Source organism: Delphinapterus leucas, chromosome 18, assembly GCF_059928025.1.
Source record: "Delphinapterus leucas isolate spDelLeu-1000000601 "Yukka" chromosome 18, BTC_Dleu_Yukka2, whole genome shotgun sequence".
Taxonomy (NCBI): domain Eukaryota; kingdom Metazoa; phylum Chordata; class Mammalia; order Artiodactyla; family Monodontidae; genus Delphinapterus; species Delphinapterus leucas.
In genome coordinates, this window is record NC_143146.1 from 12,201,422 (window position 1) to 12,221,707 (window position 20,286).

A 20,286-nucleotide genomic window follows, 5' to 3' on the forward strand; every position below is an offset into this window, starting at 1 on the left:
CCCCTGAAGAAGTTAAACCGTCCTTAGCATAGCAATCGATTTTTCTAACTTATTATTAATGCAAAGTCCTTACTCATGGTAAGAGATAAGACAAGAGAGGCTGTTTGGAAACCACAGTGGGTGGGCCATAGTTGACATTTTTGCCTTCAAGCTTTGCTCCCCAATGACGTTCAGCGAGCCAGGAAGAATTTAGCAGGCAAGGTTTTATTCTTTGCTTTCCCATCATCTCAGATATTTCTAAAAGAACTGCCCCCAAGGAAGAGAATGGGGCAGCATCTGTCATCAGCTCACAGTTTTGTGATTGTCAGCACTCCATTGAGGGTTTATGAATTTCCCATATGGAAGGGAATATTTGGGGACAATGGTGTCCACACCTCGAGTCAGAATAAACTATGAAAGAAGATAATTTATGGAGTTTATGTATTTCTGCCTGTAGTAGCACTTTGAAGATGACACTTAAACCCCATTCCAACTTGCTTTGTATGAAAATTTACTAGCTTTTATTCTTACATTATGTTTTCTCACCCCCTAACCTCCCCCGCCTCCAGGTTCCACTAGAATATGTGCTGTGCATGTTTGAATTAGAAAATGTGTAATAGGATAATTTTTAAGGGAAAATCATGGCTCTCATACAGATATAACGTCAGCATGACAGATTTTATGTAACTTATTAGTTAATGAGGGAACTGGAAAGCTGCTACAATCAGTTCAAATAAGGATTTGACTAACAGAGATTTATGTTCTTTACTGGATGGGGGGATTATTTTGCATTGCTGTGAATAGGAATCATTTGTACAGTAACGAACAGGAAACATTTGTATGACTATAGTTTTCTGCCTAGTTAACTTCTTTCTCTGCAGAACTGTGAAACAGTTGGTCAAAAACAAAGACAAACCCCTTTAGGATCAGATGATTCCTGGAGGCTCCAGAACTCCATTGAAAGGATTTCCAGTAATTTCTGTTGCCCCTTCCAGAGTCTTAATTTTTTCCCTACCAACCCTAGGATTTCAGAGCTAAAGTAGATCTTCAGACAGGAGTTAGGAGACTATGGCCCACAGGCCAAATCCAGAGATCTGGACAAGACCATCCATGTGTGTATTGTCTATGGCTGCTTTCACCTACAAAGGCAGGGCTGAGTAGTTAGGACAGGTCCACAGCCTAAAAGATTTATTATCTGGCTGTTCACAAAAAAGTCTATTGACCCCTACCCTGGGTCATCTAATTGTTTTATAATTGGCATGAATTCAGGGACATATAATCCTGATTTTCCGGGCCCTTTGATTTTACTTTCTGAGTCCCACTTTCTTCATATTATTGTGTCTAGGTCATTTTCGTCTCTCCCAGTAAGTCCACAGAACATAAGGATTCCCACTGATTTTGGCTTAGCTGGTATCAGACATCTGTTTAGTGGCTAAGGTTAGAACCCGCCTCCATCTCCTGCTCTTTCTACTGCAAAGCCGTTTGCTCAGCCTTGTAGTAGACATCGGTCTACTGCAATGACCGTCTACTTGCAATGACATCAGTAAGGCAAATGGATAAGTCTAGAACATTAAGTGAAAACAATATGTAAGAACCAGTTAGGGATTTACAAAACCGGGAAATAGATGAGTATTACCATTGCCATAATGAATTTTAATCTTGTCATTTCTCCCCAGTTCAAGAATGTGGAATTCACAGTAAAAAAGCTTGTTACCCATTGGCGTTTGGGGTTCCTGCTGCCCTTATGGCTGTATCTCTGAGTAAGTAGAAATCAGTTGAATTAATACAGTCCTGTGATCAGGTCAGGCCTTCATATTAATTGTTGTGACCAGTTTTTAAAAGTTCACGTAACAAATTGTAATAGTAAGTAATACAAAGAATTGCCATCCCATGTTAAACATACTCTGAGAATTCAAAGAAAGTAGAGTTGGCGTATTGTTTCAGAGAAAGTAGGATCAAAAAAGAGTCCAGAGGAAAGGGGATCAACTGAGTTGGACATTTAAAGGTTTGAAACTATTTAGGCAGATTAAGAAGAAGGTGATAGAATCTGCTAGACTAGGTGAAACCATGGCTGAAGGCTTTTGTTCTTATCAACATGTGCGCATCTACAACTTGCCTGAAGACATGGCAACCTGGTCCAATTGTCACTTAAATATTTCCAGTGAACATCTAGTTTTCCATAATGTATCAGCTCTAAATGTTTCTACAAGACTGTCTTCCCTCTGGGAGGAATATATGTGTATAGTCATTTGCACATAAGTTCTTGGCATTGGCTTTTTAGGAGGTCTGAAGAGTTTTCTACAAGGAATAGTCCAGTTTAAAAGATGGTAGGTGTCTTCATTTCCTTGGGCTGCCATGACAAAATGTCACAGACTGAGTAGCTTAAACAACAGAAATGTATTAATTGTCTTACAGTTCTGGAGGCTGGAAGTCCAAGATCAATATGTCAGCAGGGCCATGCTCCCTCTGAAGGCCCTAGGGAAGAATCTCTTCCAGGCTTCCCTGCTACCTCTAATAGTTCCCTGGCTTGTGGCAGTATAACTTCAGTCGGTCCACAGCCTTCCCCCTGCGCGTGCATCTGTGTCCAAGTGTCCCCTTTTGATAAGGACACCAGTCATTTTGGAGTAGGACCCACCCTAATGACTTCTCCTTAACTTCATCACCTGCAAGGATTGGATTTCCAAATGAGGTAACATTCTGAGGTCCCGGGGACAGGGACTTCAGCATCTTTTGAGGGGAGCACAGTTCAAGCTACAACAGAAGCAAAAGAAGGAAACAGAACCCAATAACCATCTCAAGCCTTCATAGCATCTCCTCCCTCTCAGATGAGGTAGCAGTCAGCACTATCACGTTCTCTGATTTTTTTTTTACCAGTTTTTAATAGTATTGAGTATGCCCTTTTTCATCTCTTTTGCTTATGTTGTAGTAATTTAGCTTTATCCTTACACTTAGGCGAAAGCTCAGGATTCGCCCCCTTTTTAACATCCGTTTTCTTCTGTAATTGTTTAAATATTGCCACTCTCCCCTAGAAGGCTTATATATGCCTTCTCTCCTTCAATTCTGGATAAAGAGATAGGTTTTCAAAAACGATTGTTTTATGCCAGATGCTGTGTTAAATTGGCATCAGGTAAATTCTCTTTTCGTCCCTATGAGTCATCCTTACATCAAAGATTATGCTTTTTCTTATAATGGATTTGAGAAGAGGCCAAATCCTATGCCTTACCATCCTCTCTAGAAGTTCCTATCGGCAACAATTCTATGCGTGAACAAGTTCATTAGTTAATCAGAAGCTTAAAGATTAAAATATTGGTTGACAAAAAGAGGTAAACTCAAATGGAGTACTCAGCTGGGTATTCCATGTCTGGATTGAGGGAAATTAGCATTGGGTGAGAATACAAGTAAACTCCTCTTCCTTTAACTGTAAAGAACATCTACAATCCAGGCACACACTTGGAGATATGCTTGAGAGTTGGCACCTGTCAAAACTTCATGTCTTCTTAAATTGGGGAAAACAAGTAGAAGTCAAGCAATTCGTCGATGTTTTAAAATTATTGAATTGTGATATTGGATAATCAGAAATCCCAGCATAGAGATTGTGGTTTTCAGAGTCTCTTGCAGAAAGGCTTTTTTTTTCCCCCTAAATTATTTTCACAGTATTATACATTTTCTAAGAAGGTCCATGGAAGAATGGCCTCATTGAAAAAGAACTTTTTAACTTTTCGTAAAACTGTAACTGCACATGCAATTAATGGTAACTGTTTCTGTACCATGACCACAGAATAAATTCTGCCATATGTGATTAAGTAGAAGTTTCAACAGATTAGTTCCTATTTTTGTCTGAAGATTTAAAAAAAAGAAGAAACTTTCTCTTGCTATTGCAGCCAGAAAATTAAAGCTGTGTTCTATGTATTTGTAGAATAATGCATTAATCTGCTTTGTGAAAGCATTTATCCCTGTAAAGAGGGATAGAACTTGTGCTCAAATAGCTCTACCGAGTGTCTGCAAGCTGCCCCAAGCTCTGGGAAGGAGATAGTATTAGGCTTCAATGTTTGTATATGAGAACACAGTATAATATTACTCAGAAGCTGCTGTGATCATTAGAATCAAAAGCACTCTGGAAACCAGGAGAGAGGGAGGTAAACCAACACTAATGAGTAATCCCGGTATCTCCAAAACAAGGTTGTAACTCAAATAAAAACACATATTCTAGTTCACAGATAGTTCTGTCAAACTCCCTGTTGACTTATCTTCTTTTGCCCTCCCCAGTTGTATTTGTCATTGGCAGTGGAATGTACAAGAAGGTCCAGCCCCAGGGTAATGTCATGGCTAAAGTCGCCAGGTGTGTTGGGGTAAGTATTTCAGTAGTCTTCTCTCTCAATCACATTTAGTCACCCCAGAGCCTTCTACCTCCTTTAAATTAAAATTCAATGAACCTTTGACTTTCCTTTAGACATTTTATTCTTGTTCTTTCCTTTTTTGATAAATTGAAGTTTCTTATAAAACTCACCAAATGGAAAAGGACACAAACAGAACTCAAAAAGGGAGGGATGGAAATGGCTATTGAACTTATAAAATAAGATCAGTGGTGATAGAAAAGCAAATCAAAGGGACTCTTTACCTCTTAAAATGATAGACAACATCTGATGTTTGTCAGGGAGCAGTGAAACAAAAATGGAGAGGTCTGGTTTCATAGTGTATATCCAGAGTCTGAAGTGTGGAAAGTGTCAGTAATCCTACGTGCAAGAACTAAGGCCAAGAAAATAACTTTTAAAAATGAACACAGCTTCACATGAAAAGTTTATCAATGTATGTAATACTTAGGAAAAAATTTATGACAAAGATTGAAGTCCAGCAAGTTGCTGAAAATAGAACAGTGTTTAACTTATAGTGCATCTATGTCATACTATGCAGACATCAGAAGTCTTGTTTCCAAGACTATTTCACCAAATAGGAACATGCGGAATATGGTTTCTTCCATGTGCATCTACACGGTATGTGTCCACACAGGCACATTTTAAGGCAGGAAATCAATATTGAGTGTGGGAATTTTTAAATAATGGAGTCAAATAACTTTATTCTCAAATGTGCTACCCATTTTTTTTTTTTAAGGAATATCTACATTGTATAATCGGGGAGTAATGTGTCACTCATTTTTTTTAAGTGTGGGTAATCTTTTGGATGTAAAGGCAGCCTTAAGATAATTTTAGTCACTTACTTTCCCCTTTTCCTGGTGTTATTGTGTTAAACTATACGTGTATACTTTATCAAAGTCAAAAATTCTCCCGCCTCGCTGCTATTCCCTTTTCCTCCTACACTTTCCTCTAACATTGGAACTATTCCCACCACAAAGCTTTTTCCAGTCTAATAGGAATGATCCAATTCCAGTGATCTCTAAGTTCTTTCTTCCCAAGTAACTGATGACTTAGCCCCAACGCCAAAAGAACAATTTCAAGCTATTTAGTCATGAAAATGATATTGTTATTTCCCAGCATCCTAAGTCACCTCGTAGCTTTGAGTTATTGCTTTTAAGTCACAAAGTCACATGCATGTCCCCAGCTGGCATCACCATCGCCTTCTCCTGCTGTTACATCACTGTGAATGCACTTTGCTTTCCTAAAGGCATCTTACAAACAAGGAATCTTGGAAGCCTCTAATTTTGTAATGGGTGGTGGTAGGTAGGTATGTTTTTTGGATCAGTGTTACCATGTTTTAAAGTATGTTCAACTATAATCTTTATTTTCTTCTACTTCTGTTTCTATGTAGTGAGTTCTCCCTCTCCTTCGTGTGACTGTAATACATTATAATAGGCCTTCACCATCCAGTATGGTAGCCACTAGCCACGTGTGGCTATCGAACACTTGAAATGTGGCAAGTGCAACTGGGGAACAGAATTTTAAATTGGATTTCACTTAAATTAATTTAAACTATGTAATTTCTTATACACATATTTCTATGTAGTGGGTTCTCTTAAATTTCAAAACCAGTACTCAATTCAGTTATTGGACAGCTTTTAAATATGTTTGAAACAACTTAGGTGTGTAAGTCTAGTTTTTCAAGCATAAATTTTAGACAGTGTAAATACAGATCAAACATTTCTGGTAAAAATTTAGCATCCAAATTGAAATGTGGCATAAGCGTGAAGTATACCCTAGATTTTGAAGACTTGGTATGAAAAGAGAATGTAAATTTTTTCATTAATTTTTTAACATTGAGTACATGTTAAGACCATATTTGGGGTTTGTTGGGTTAAATAAAATATATTTAAAATGAATTTCACCTGTTTCCCTTTTACTTGTTAACATGGCTACCAGAAAACTCAAATGGCAAATGTGTCATGTGTTGTATTTCTACTGAACGCTCCTCTCTAGAGAATCCGGAGAGTAAAGTAGTAAGTAACAGCGTGATTTCGTTTACCCCGGCTCAAACGCTCTCCGTTAGTGAGAGGTTTGAAATAAATGCATGTCATGCCTTTAGCATCATCATTATACTAACATCTACAATTTTATATTTTGCTTCTCTTGTAAGTCTTCCATTAAAGGGAGTTTCATTGAAATGTGTTGCACTGATAAAGGAATCAGTTCTGTTTTGAAACTTGATTGTTCTTCCTTCCTTCAGTTTGCCATCAAAAATAGGGTTAGGCATCGGAGTAAGAAATTTCCCAAGAGGGAGCATTGGCTGGACTGGGCTAACGAGAAATACGACGTAAGTGATGATTACTGCCTCAACAGCCCCAGTGATCGTAATGCGTATTATTAAATAGGCTACATGGACAGAATTATCAGTCGTATCTTCATAAACTTTATTAGCATTTTAAATAAGACTCTGTGTGAGAGTGCTTATTTATATTGAAAAGACCTTGAGAAACAATGGATATAATTTATCTGGAAACAATATTACCTCTTCATAGTTATTCATGTGGAATAATCCGCCATTAGTTATATGTCATTATGACCACATAACTTTAGTTTGAATATCGAAGGGTTAAGTGATGGTGGTGGGATTTACATTTAGTGAATTTACACTTAAATTTGAATAATTTACCTCCTAAAGATGTTTTCACTCTTATTTTCAACCCCTTAGGAATTTGGGGTTTTCTAAAGAAACCTGTGATAGGGTTCTTGGAACAATTACTCATCTCCCAGCTTGTCTCTAGATGCAAATATGTCTACGCTGAAAATAGCATTGGCTGAGAGCTCTGGCACAGGTCACGTCTGATTTGTCCCCGCATTCACTCCAACTGCAGGAGCAGCTCATCTCTCAAATTAAGATGGTTACAAGAGTGATGTTCCTGTATGTTCCTCTCCCCATGTTCTGGGCCTTGTTTGATCAGCAGGTAATATGAAACTGTGTTTCTGTGCATCTTCATTAACAAAACATTCTTTGGGCATTACCGCATGGCAAGCTGTACCTACTTAGTATTTAGCTCCTGAAAATGTTCTTTTCCAGTTCCTTTTTTACATTTCATTTATTTGGTAACTGTTCGATCACCTAGGGTTTCTTTCTTTCTTTCCCTTTTTTTTTTTAAAATTATCTAGAGGGTTCTATCCACATTTCTGTGACAAAACAATGAAGAAAAGTAGGCGGGGTCGAGTAGAGGAGCCTTGGGAAAGACAAGTATCCAGGACTCCTGCCAGCCAAATTGAGAATTCAGAGCTTTTCTCCTGATACAGCATGTAAAAGCTGTACTGTCTTTTATGGGATACACAGAATATTTAGACTGAGAGGGACTTGATATCTTCCACGCTGAAATGGGATTCTTGGGCTAGAAGCACCATCCAGAAATGTGAAATGCCTGCTAAAGTCATTCTAATCAGAGCAGGAGCTAGAACACATCATTGACTTGTCACCCTGCTCTTTCTCCCACAGCTGGAAGATGCGTGCCTAGGAATTTTTCTAAATAGGGTTAGAAAACCCAATGCATGATGCTCAGTAGCCAAAGTGATAAGCTATCCTTTCTTTTAGAAACCGGGGTTTAAGAAGAAATTTACACACGTGTATGGTTTTATTGTACAGGAGGGATTATTAAAAGGGTAAACCATCTCTTGGAAAAAACTGAGAATAGACATTAATCTCCTTATTTGTAAGTATGAAATTTAGACCAACATCTTAAGAACAAGTTTTGCATGTTGGGCGGGAACTGGTTATTAGAATCAGGCTTGCGCTAGAAATGCACTGAACACCTTTTATCTGTGTGACTTGGCGTAATCCCTTAACCCTTCTGAAAGGGTAATAACCCAGGACAAGACTGTGAGGATCAAAAGAGAGAATGTATAGTAAGTAATCAGTGACTGGCTTGTATTAAAAACTCAGCCGGTGGCATATTTCCTGACTTTCGATGATGTTCTCCTAGTAGAGATGATAGATTATGTTGAAAAATTCACATATCCAGTTCTCCATGGAATATATAACATATACTTGTACAGTCCTGCATCATCTTTTACTACAAAATAGGTTGAATATAAGTAGGCTGCCCAGGTTTAAATCCATCACTCTCTTGATGGAATTACATTTTAGGACAACCTAGGCTGTCAACGATAGGCTTTTTTTTTTTTTTTTTTCACATTTGCGTTATATCACCATTTTACTTCTTAAAATTTACTTTAATGACAATGATACTCCCTTCTTGTTTTTTGTTTGTTTTTTTGTGTTTTAACATAACAGTAGGCTCTTAACAGTAATAATGTTCCTGAAACAGTGATCCCAGCAAACATAAAATAGCCTCAGGGTGTGAAGATGCTTTCACCTTGCAGGTGACGTCAGCTTCGCAGCAAACCTCAGAAATGCATTTCTGTCTCTATGAAGGAGGGCTTATCTCAAAGTGGTACTCTGTAGGCTCTCCATGAGTGGTTGGAGTACTATTTGTTGTTAACTGAACAGCAGAAATGCAAGTTGTTTCTTCTTACCTACAATCACAGTGGAACTGGGAGAGGAGCCTGATACTGAAAAACATCTTTAAACCCCATAGCAATTCAGACCTCATTCCTGATTTGGAAAAGACTCCACACTGACTTATAAAATGCTTAAAACCCGCATTCCCAGATGACGCAGTAAACTTAACTTGTTTTTAAGGGCTCCAGGTGGACGCTGCAGGCAACAACTATGAATGGGAAAATTGTAAGTCTGGGACCTGGAGCTATTTTACGGCCCCTGGTCCCTATTCCTTTGCTTTAGCCCCTTTGCCCCCTTTTTGCTTCTCTCTCATAACATTCCAACCCCCCAACTGATCCTCTGTGCGAACTTATCAATAAGATTTTCCCCCTCTTTTTAGGGAATTATTGAAATTCAGCCAGATCAGATGCAGGTGAGAGAAAATATTTAAGTCGCTTCCAGAGCTCAGAGCCACCGCTGAGGCAGTAACAGCTCCTCTCCACTTCCTCTGCAGACCGTGAACGCCATCCTGATCGTTATCCTGGTTCCCATCATGGATGCTGTGGTGTATCCTCTGATCGCAAAATGTGGCTTCAATTTCACGTAGGTGACCCTCGGGTCGGGGTTCGGACTCCATGTGTCCCAGGGCTTTGCAAATGGGCTGCGCTCCCTCAGCTCCCAGAGCCTCAGCAGAAAGAATGTCTGGCTCCTCTCCCATGACGCCACCTACGTGAGGGAGTTTTCAAAGAAATATTTTCGAATCAGATGTTTATGTGCTGACGTTTCTGAAAATTTGCCCTTAAAATAAAAGTGCTGTTAATGGCACCCTGAAAAAGCCTCTCATTAAGGCTCCCTTGTATGTGTAGATGATAGAAATAGTAACTGTGGTCCAAAGTAGTTTCTAGAATTTAAATGTCCAGATGCAGATGAGAAGCTGTAACATTTATCCTCCTTAGTCCTGGTCATGAATAAGAGACAGAGAGACGCTTGGAATCCACGTGTTTTGGAGGGGAGTTGGTTTTGTCTGGGGGAGGCGGGCGGGAGAGGAGCGCTTCCCTTGTGGGTTTACTGTCAGCTTGCTCGCCTGCGGCTGGCTGAGAGCCACCCTTCTGCTTGTCCCGCCAGCTCCTTGAAGAAGATGACGGTTGGGATGTTCCTGGCTTCCATGGCTTTTGTGGCAGCTGCAATTGTGCAGGTGGAAATCGAGGTGAGCTGCTTTCTGATTCTCCAGTGGCCTTTCTTGGTGGGTCTGGTGGAGCATCCTTCTCCAGGACTGGGAGGATGAGGGAGGCCAGGGATTTGCTGATAAACTAAGTCCTGGGGCTGTGGACGATGCGCTGCAGGGCAAAACAGTCCCTTTCAGTCAGCGTGCCCTGTGGGTTCTTGTCATTGCAAAGGACGCAGCCAGGAATAGGGCCAAAAGGGTGCACTCAATTAGGAGAAAACTTAGATGGCAGTTACACAGGGGCTTCCGTTTATAATACGGTTTTTATAAGGGGAGGGAAGTTTGTGGAACTTGTTCTTTTGCTATTTAAACTCCTAGGAGATCTGGTTAAAAGAGGTTCGTCACTCACAAAGTCCTTCAAAAATGTGTAAATTGTAGTGGGAAATTGTTCATGGGAAGATGCCTTTTGTATCCTAACATTCCTGATGATGGTTAGTTCCCAAGCTAATCCACACGTCTGTTGGACTCAAAATGGGACTGAACTAGATTCCTAATGCTGTTCGTCTGAGAGCAGCTCTCAGAAACAGGGTGTTAGGTAGTATGTAAGATGAGAAGTAAAATCTCTCTCTCTCTCTCATTCTCTCTGTCTCTCTCTCTCCCCCCTCCCCTCCCCTCCTTTTCCCACCCCTGCACCCCCATGTCTCTCTTTTTCTCTGTCTCTTTCTCTGTTTCTGTCTCTGTCCCTCTCCCTCCCTCCCTCCCTTCTCTCTCTTTAAATTTTTAAGCGTGGTAACATATGTATAACATAAAATTTGCCGTCTTAACCATTTCTACGTGTACAGCTTGGTAGCACTAGGTACATCCGTATTGTTGTGACCTCAATCTCTAGAACACTTCTCATCTTGCAAAACTGAAACCTTGTACCCATTAAACAACAACTCCTCATTCTACGTCCCCCCAGTCCCCCAGCCATGACCATTCTATTTCGTCTCATTGAATTTGACTGTTCTCTGTACCTCATATAAGGGGAGCCATACAGTATTTGTCCTTTTGTGTCTGACTTATTTCACTGAGCACGGTGTCATCAAGTTTCATCCATGTTGTAGCACATGTCAGAATTTCCTTCCTTTTTCAGGCAGAATAATAGTCTTTCATACGGATATAGCACATTTTGTTGATCCATTTATCTGTGGATGGACATTTGGGTCATTCCACCTGTTGGCTGTGGTCAGTAATGCTGCCTTGAGCTTGGATGTGCTCACTTTCTCTGGGACATCACTAGCTTTATGCTAGTGGGAAATGAATTGTGGGGCTAAAATAGATGTGGATTACTTCAGTGACACTGGGATCTGAGAGAAAAGGCAGAAACCCTGAGCAGGGTGAGAGGCAGGGGGCTCCCAAGCATTGTGAGGGGATATTCAGAGCACTATGTCCAGGGCTGAGGTCTGAGCTTCTACAGTTACGAGGGAGAGCAGACCTCAGGTGCTACAACAAGATCAACCTTCATTTAGGCGACGGTTACTCTGACCCCTCAGGTATCAGGCTTCATACCCTGGCATCCTTTGACCAGGTCTGACCTGGAGGTGGCTAGGTAGGACCGAGAGCAGCCTCTTGCTGACTGCTTCCATGTTCTGTCTGAGCATCACTTTCTATGGGCGCCATGAAGTGCAGGATTGGAGGCCTCCTGGGCTTCGTGGTGGGTACGTTGTGTGCCTCAGCCAGTCCACCTTCCTCGGCCAGGGGGAAAGTGACTCCAGTGCCACGGTTAAGGTCATCTTTGGTATGCACTGAAGACCTCACTGCCAATTCTCTTTTATTTTGCTCAGAAAACTCTTCCCGTCTTCCCCAAAGGAAATGAAGTCCAAATTAAAGTATTGAATATAGGAAATGATAGCATGAATATATATTTTCCTGGAACGACAGTGACACTTGACCAGATGTCTCAAGTAAGTAGAAGGAAATGCAACTTTCTTTTTCCTCTTCTGACCTGAGTTATCACAATAGGATTTGGAGAAGCCGATCTTCTTTGTTCCTGTGTAAATCGAAAGATGAGCCCAGAAGTGAAATGTCTTCATCTCTGATCTCATTTTGGCTTCACTCTGGACCAGTGTGCTCTTTAATGTGTCTGTGAATCACCTGGGGAGCTTGTTAAAATGCAGATTTGTGACCAGTGGGTCTGAAATGCTGCATTTTTACAAGCTGTCGGGTGACACTGCTGCTGCCGGTACGTGGAACCACACTTTAAATAGCAAGGTTCTGGGTCAGCGGTTCTCCACCAGAGCTATCAAAATAGCCCCCACAGGGAACACTTGGAAATCTCTGGAGACATTTCTAATGGTCACAACTGGGAGTGTGCTTTTGGAGTCTCCTATGTAGAAGCCAGAGATGCTGACATGCAGCCCCCTCAACAAAGAATTATCTGCCCCAAATGCCAACAGTGCTGAGACTGGAAAACCCTACTGTGGATGGATGGTCATTGGTCTCGATGAGAGCTTCTCAACCTTAAGTCTGGAGAGCTTTGACAATTCTGACGCCTGCAGCCCAACTCCAGAAATTTTGATTTAACTGGTCACATTCCTGGTCAGCCACCATTGAGAACCACTCCCTTAGATCTTGCCGAACTAATAATCGTGAAGGAGGAAAGAATGTTTGACTCCCGGTGCTTGGGAAAGCCCAGTATTGATTTTCACCCAGGTTGTTGCTTTTCCTCAATGCTCTTCTTTGCCCAATGGTAGAAATAATTTCCATAGCATTTATCTTCCTAAAATGAAAGTAAAATGCTGGATGAAAATCATAATTCTTGTGGTAATGCTAAACAACTTCAGGATAGAGTCCACAGGGGTGGGCTAGGGCGGGGGCTGAGACAAACCAATGCCAGCCCCCATCAAGGCATTTTTGGATGTGTATGAACATGACCTGGGAATGCCAATAATATGCATGACAGTGTTAGTGCAGAATAAGGCTCTGGTATTAACTGTGATTCCTTTCCCCCCATTATAGACAAGTGAATTTATGACTTTCAGTGCAGACAAACTGACAAGTATAAACATTTCTTCTACTGGATCACTACTCACTCCAGTAACAGACTTTGAGCAGGGCCATCGCCATACCCTTCTAGTCTGGGCCCCAAACAATTACCAAGTGGTAAGTAGCTGGACACCTGCAGCTGACTCTTGACTGTGCTATTGGAGACACGGCCTTTTAGTGGTGTGACTTTTTTTCCTCCCCATGTAGTATTATATTAGATAATCCTCAATTCTTCCTTTTTCAAGGACACAGTCATTTGACTTCCAGTAAAGGTTTGACTGGTGGATGAGAAGGGTTAATAGTAATTTTACAAATTTTAAAAAGACCTTCTGGGCATGGTATTGCGTATGTGCACACAGGTCACACAGAGTACCTGTGTGGATTCTCAGAGACTTTTTGAGATAAAGTTTCAAATATATCTTTAATGGCATTCATTTAAAAAATTTGCACTGAGTAATTGGGAAATTAGAGCCGTCTCTAAAAAAATAGAGTGAATACATCAGGTAAAAGCAATAGAAATGCATAAAAATGATTTCATAACAAAATATAGGTATCTGGATATTCCAGTCAGCATATAAAGAAGCTATGAAGGTGTAGTTGACCTAATGAAGGAGTTGTGCGTATTCTGTAAGGTGAATTTAAGTGAGCTTGTACAGAACTGTGATATGGAGTTAAGACTTCTTGGTAATGTGTTTAATTAGGGAACTGTTGAGTGGCTTGCCCTAAATTCTTGGAGAGCAGTGTTCTGTGGAACCACTAGAAAGCAAGCATGAAAAGTTGTAGAGGCTCATCTTAACTTTAGGTGAACCAGGGCTGAAGAATGGAGCCCAGCAAGTGTAATCATGGTGCCCTTAGCTCCTAAGATAAATGCCAATATCACTCTCCTTCTGAACTTATTCTGATGAGTTAGATTTGAAAATGTTTTCTTTCTCAGGTAAAGGATGGCCTTAACCAGAAGCCAGAAAATGGAAAAAATGGAATCAGGTATGTGTATTTCTTTAAAACTTAAGTTATATCGGCTTCTTACATAACTAATGTATACCCACAGTAAAATTCAACTATAACAAGGATATAAAATGAGAGTATGTGGTTTACCCCAAGAATGTAAGGCTGGTTCAATGTTTTTTTAAAAAATTAATTAATTTATTTATTTATTAAATTTATTTATTTTTGGCTGCACTGGGTCTTTGTTGCTGCGCGTGGGCTTTCTCTAGTTGCGGCGAGCGGGGGCTACTCTACGTTGCGGTGCGTGGGCTTCTCATTGCGGTGGCTTCTCTTGTTGTGGAGCACCAGCTCTAGGCACGTGGGCTTCAGTAGTTGTGGCACGTGGGCTCAGTAGTTGTGGCTCACGGGCTCTAGAGCGCAGGCTCAGTAGTTGTGGCTCACGGGCTTAGTTGCTCCGCGGCACATGGGATCTTCCCGGACCAGGGCTCGAACCCGTGTCCCCTGCATTGGCAGGCGGATTCTTAACCATTGCGCCACCAAGGAAGCCCTGGTTCAATGTTTTTTAAATCATAAATAAAATCCATCATCTTAATAAACTAAAGAGGAAAAGCCGCATCATCATATCAGTTGATGCAGAAAAAGCATTCGATGAAATTCAGCATCCATTCATTTAACAACTCTCAGCAAACTAGGGACTGAAGGGAACTTCCTTACTCTGAAAATGTACATCTAAAAAAATCCAAGCTAACACTGTACTTAAAGGCAAAAGTCTAAATGCTCTCCCCCTAAGATCAGGAACCAGGTTAGATTGTCCACTCCACTCCTATTCACAATCCTTCTGGATGCTAGTGCCATGAGGCAAGAAAAATAAGTAAAAGCATCTAGACTGGAAAGGAAGAAATAAAACTATCCCAACTCACAGAAGACAGGATTGCATAAACAAGTCCCAAGGCCGCTACAGAAAAAGCCCATAGAATCAGTGAGTCTAGGAAGGTTACAGGATACAAGGCCAACAACAAAACGAACATATTTCTATATACTAGCAATAAATGATTGGAAACTGAAAATTTTAAACTATACCTTTTACCATAGCTCAAAAAAAAGTGATGAAATACTAATTATAAATCTTATAAGACATATACAGGATTTGAGAGCTGAAACTACAAAAGGCTGATGAGAAATCAATGAAGACCTAAATAAATGGAGAGATATGTTGGTTTCATTGATTAGAAAACTTAATATAGAAAAGATGTCAATCCTCCCCAAATTGATCTATAGGTTTAGTGCATTTCCTATCTCAATCGTAGCATTGGTTTTTTGGTTTATGATTTTTCCAGTTTTATTGAGGTACAATTGACAAAATCATATATATTTAAAGTATACAACGTGATGATTTGATACATGTATACACTGTAAAATATTTACCACAATCAAGTTAATTAACATATTTATCACCTCAAAGTTACCCTTTTTATATTATGAGAATTTTAAGATCCAATCTCTTAGCAAATTTCAAGTATACAATATAGTATTAATTAGTCACCATGCTGTACTTTATTTAGATCCTTAGAACTTATTCATCTTAAAACTGAAAGTCTCCCCTCACCATTCCCTCCTTCCTTGGCAACTACCACTCTATTCTCTGTTTCTATGGATTCAACTTTTTCTTTTTCGGTTCCCCATATAAGTGACACCATACAGTATTTGTCTTTCTCTGTCTAGCAGATTTCACTTAGCATAATTGGTCAGTGTAATGATCCAGAAATAGACCCACCCAAGTACAGTCAACTGACTTTTGACAAAAGTACAAAGACAATTCAATGGGCTAATAAGTTTAGTCTTTTAAAAAAATGGTTTTGAAACATTTGGACACTCATATGTAAAAAGTGAATTTGTCCTAAACTTACATTTTATACAAAATTATATAACAAATCTTATACATCATGTAGGAAAATTAACTCAAAATTGATTACAGACCTACATGTAAAATGTACTATTAAATTTTTATAGGGGAACAAAATCTTTGTGACTTGAGTTCTTAGATATGACACCAAAAGCATAATCCATAAAAGAAAAAAAATTAATTTTCTCAAAACTAAAAACATCTGTTCTATAAATCTCACTGTTAAAAGAATGAAAAGGTAAGCTACAAGCAGGGAGAAAATATTTACAAATCACATACATATCTGACAAAGAATTTGTACCCAGAATATATAAAGTACTCTCAAAACTCAATAATAAAATAATCCAGTTAAAAAATAGAGCAGAAGATTTTAACAGACATTTCACCAAAGAAGATACACAAGTAAGCACATGAAAAAATGTTCAACATCATTGGCTATTGAGGAAATATAAATTAAAAGCACAGTGAGTTTTCATGACACACCTATTGGCTGGCTATAATTTTTTAAACTGACGATATCAAGTGCTGGTGAGGATACAGAGCAACTAGACCTCCCATGCATTGATAATGGAAGTGCAAAATGGTACAGCCATTCTGACAAACGGTTTGGCAATTTGTTATCAAATTAAATAGATACTTACCATATGAGCCAGCCATCTCACTCCTAGATATTTATCCTAGAGAAATGCAAGTTTATGCTCACATAAAACGTATACTCAAATGTTTATAGAAGCTCTGTTTATAATCACCAAAGATTGGAAGTCACCCAAATATCCTTCAGTGGGTGATGGATAAACAGACATCAGACTTTATTGCATCCATACAATGGAATATTACTCAAGAAAAAAAAGGAACGAACTACTGATTCATGCAACAATATAAAAGAAATTCAAGTGCATTATGCCATCAAAGAAGCCAATCTCAAAAAGTTATACATACTATATAATTCCATTTATATGACATTCTGGAAGTGGCAAAAAACCCCCTAAGAATGAAGAACAGATTAGGGGTTGACATGGGTAGGAGTGGAGGAAAGGTTTAACTACGCGGTAGCATGAGGGAGATTTGGGGGCAATGGAACTGGTCTGTATCCTGATTGTGATGATGTTTATATAAATCTAGACATGTGTTAAAACTCATAGAACTATATAGCAAAAAAGCCAGTTTACTATAAATACACTTTTTTAATAAGAATAAATTGGGGAAAAATGAGAGTAGGTCTCCTATTTGCCTTAACCCTTACTGCAATTCCCATTTCTTTGTGGCTACAACCGAATTTCTGATTTTAGCTTTTACTAGCTACCACTAGAACACATTAATAGAGAAATAAGTATATTATTACGGTGGTATCTACTAATTTAATGATATAAAGAAATTAATGTACTCTTCATCTCTCTTTACTGCCCATGTTTCACATTGTTAATACTTAACATTTATTTTTCCGTGTATTTCATGTGCTAGGTGGAGTCTAAAAAATAGATCAATACACAGGATTTACAATTTGACTGTATAAATATTAGTTGTAGTGTAATAAGAGTGATCAGTCTGAAAGAGAAGAGAATGTAACTTTATAAACTTGAAAGTGTATCCTCAAAGGGAAATGTTCTGAATGTCAAGATTCATTGACATTCCATGAATTGTTCGGTGGTACTGCATCTTGATTGCCTTAATTTAACCAAGGCTTTCTCGCCTAGCTTTTGTTTTTTCCTGTAACTTACTTGACCTCTCATTGACAAAAGCATAAGCCTTTATCCCCAAGGTGAGCGGATCCAGGGCTCCATGTCTCTGGAAACCTTCAACATGCTCTTTGATCTCACTGGAACCTTTGCTCTGTAACCTTGTGATGCCACTATCCTCATAGAATTTTCATCGTACGCCCATGTTTCTGCCTTTCTTTCTTGGATCTCGTGTCATCTTTCTGGGACACCTTTCTTGTTTTGCTGTGGGATATGCTCAGTTATCTTGTCAAGAGAAGCTGTGAGGTAAATTGCAAGCCCTTGCATGCCTGAAAATGCCTTTTTCTATTCGTACACTTCATCATAAGGTTGGATGCTATTTTCTCCCAGAAACTTAGAGGGTTTTTTTTCTACTGGCATCTAGTACCTAGTTGTGCAGACAAAAAAAAAAACCCAACAAAAAGCGTCTGCCAGTCTTTGTAGTTGATTTCATTTTCTTCTCCCCACGCTTTTGTTATCTCCTTTCTCCTTGGAGCTCTCACAGTCCTCTGCAGTGAAAGTAAGTCTGGATGTGATTTTATTCATCTTGCCTGCACTAGGCCCTTTGAATGTTTGGTTCCTTCCCTCGTTTTCTTTGTTCCCTTCTGTATTCGTTTGCTAGGGCTGCCATAACAAAGTGCCACAGACTGGGAGGCTTAAACAAAAAGAAAATGACTTCCTCACCGTTCTGGAGGCTGGACGTCTGAGGTCAAGGTGTCGGCAGGGCTGGTTTCCTCTGAGGTCTTTCTCCGTGGCTTGTAGATGCCGTCTTCTCCCTCTGTCTTCACATAGTCATCCCTCTGTGTGTGCTTGTGTCTTAATCTCCTCTTCTTATAAGGACACCAGTCATCTTGGATTAAGGCCCACCCTAATGACCTCATTTTACCTCTTTAAAGACCTTGTCTCCAAATACAGTCCCATTCCAAGATATTGGGGGGTTAGGACTTGCGCATATGAATTGGGAAGTGGGGAACACAATTCAGCCCCTAATACCTGTTCCAGCTTCTGGATTGTTGTTCTGTCCCTCACACACGCACATACACACAACTGCCTTAGCAGACCTGGAAGGAAGTACACTAATAACGGTCACCTGGCCCTTTCCTGACCTTTGTATTTGATTCTGAGCTGGCAGCACCTCTGGGATTTCCTTTGTGCCTCAGAGTGTCGTTTTGTGCCTCAGAATCCATTGCTTTGATTTTGTCAAAAATGTCTCCCGGGCTTCCCTGGTGGCGCAGTGGTTGAGAGTCCGCCTGCCGATGCAGGGGACGCGGGTTCGTGCCCCGGTCCGGGAAGATCCCACGTGCCGCGGAGCGGCTGGGCCCGTGAGCCATGGCCGCTGAGCCTGTGCGTCCGGAGCCTGTGCTCCGCAACGGGAGAGGCCACAACAGTGAGAGGCCTGCGTACCGAAAAAAAAAAATGTCTCCTAACTTTAGAAACTTTGTACAATTTAGATTGTGGTATCCTTTCTTGTTCTGGTGCTGTTAAAGCTTCGTTCTTCTCCTCCTCTTCCTCTCCTCCCCCTCTTCCTTCCCCTCCCCCTCTTCCTTCCCCTCCCCCTCTTCCTTCCCCTCCCCCTCTTCCTTCCCCTCCCCTTTTCCCCCTTCCTCACTCCTCTCCCTCTCCCTCTCCTCCTTCATTGTCTTTGATGAGATCTTACAAAAGAAGGATACATGAGGTCACCAACACTTAACTCCACCAATCCATCCATGTGGTAAAAGATAAACCAGAAACTTTTTTCTTTTTATTGGCAACAACAAATTCTTAATGGATCAAAGGTTTTATTATTTATTATTTCAGTAATGCCCAGGAGACACGTTTTAAAAAAAAGGGAAGTTCTGAAAAACTAGCGTCAGAAACAAACCGATAATTAGAACAACCTCAAAAATTTCAGGAAGTCAGACTTCTGAGTAATATATGAACTAAAGGAATAGTATATAGAATCTTAAGCAAAATGGAATCCTCTTAATTATGTGGTATCAGGAAGCTGCAGGACTTAACAGACTACAGTCTTTTAAATAAATGGCAAGATACTTCAGTCAAAAAGTGGTCGAGAGTTTGATACTAATCTTTCTCATGAATTTTTTTAACATTACATATTGCTACATATATATGTATCTATAAACAATATGTTTTTGGCATGTTTTTAAACTTAAAATGTTATTGTTGGGCTTCCCTGGTGGCGCAGTGGTTGAGAGTCCGCCTGCTGATGCAGGGGACGTGGGTTCGTGCCCCGGTCCAGGAAGATCCCACATGCCGCGGGGCGGCTGGGCCCGTGAGCCATGGCCGCTGAGCCTGCGCGTCTGGAGCCTGTGCTCCACAACGGGGGAGGCCACAACAGTGAGAGGCCTGCGTACTGCAAAAAAAAAAAGAAAAAAAAGTTATTGTCCTGTGTATATGTCATTCTGCAATCATATTATAAAATATATTACATTAAAGATATTATTTTAATATTTAGTCACATTCATATATGTGTCCCTTATCCATTCACTTAAACCATTGTATAATATTCCATTGCATGGATATACCACAATTTTTTTGGTCCATTTCTCTGTACAGGAAATTTAGGTTATTTTCATTTTTCCAAACAATGTCACAGTCCACATTCACATGTTTCTTTGTCCACATGTGGGAAGTTTCTCGAGGGCAGTGATCTTTTAACCTTTTATCACATTCAATAAAAATAT

General features: G+C 40.0%; 1 protein-coding gene across 4 annotated transcripts in view; it reads left to right on the top strand.

Moving 5' to 3' along the window:
* SLC15A1 (solute carrier family 15 member 1) overlaps window positions 1–20,286 on the top strand; it is a 49,246-nt gene that overhangs the window by 20,415 nt on the left and 8,545 nt on the right. For all 4 annotated transcript variants that reach the window (XM_022576895.3, XM_089899214.1, XM_089899215.1 and 1 more), the window contains 11 exons: window positions 1,656–1,739; window positions 4,246–4,328; window positions 6,595–6,681; window positions 7,223–7,312; window positions 9,049–9,093; window positions 9,248–9,280; window positions 9,362–9,450; window positions 9,973–10,054; window positions 11,839–11,958; window positions 13,013–13,156; window positions 13,974–14,023. In XM_022576895.3, the coding sequence (XP_022432603.1) occupies window positions 1,656–1,739; window positions 4,246–4,328; window positions 6,595–6,681; window positions 7,223–7,312; window positions 9,049–9,093; window positions 9,248–9,280; window positions 9,362–9,450; window positions 9,973–10,054; window positions 11,839–11,958; window positions 13,013–13,156; window positions 13,974–14,023 (907 nt within the window). The remainder of the gene's footprint in view (window positions 1–1,655; window positions 1,740–4,245; window positions 4,329–6,594; window positions 6,682–7,222; window positions 7,313–9,048; window positions 9,094–9,247; window positions 9,281–9,361; window positions 9,451–9,972; window positions 10,055–11,838; window positions 11,959–13,012; window positions 13,157–13,973; window positions 14,024–20,286) is intronic.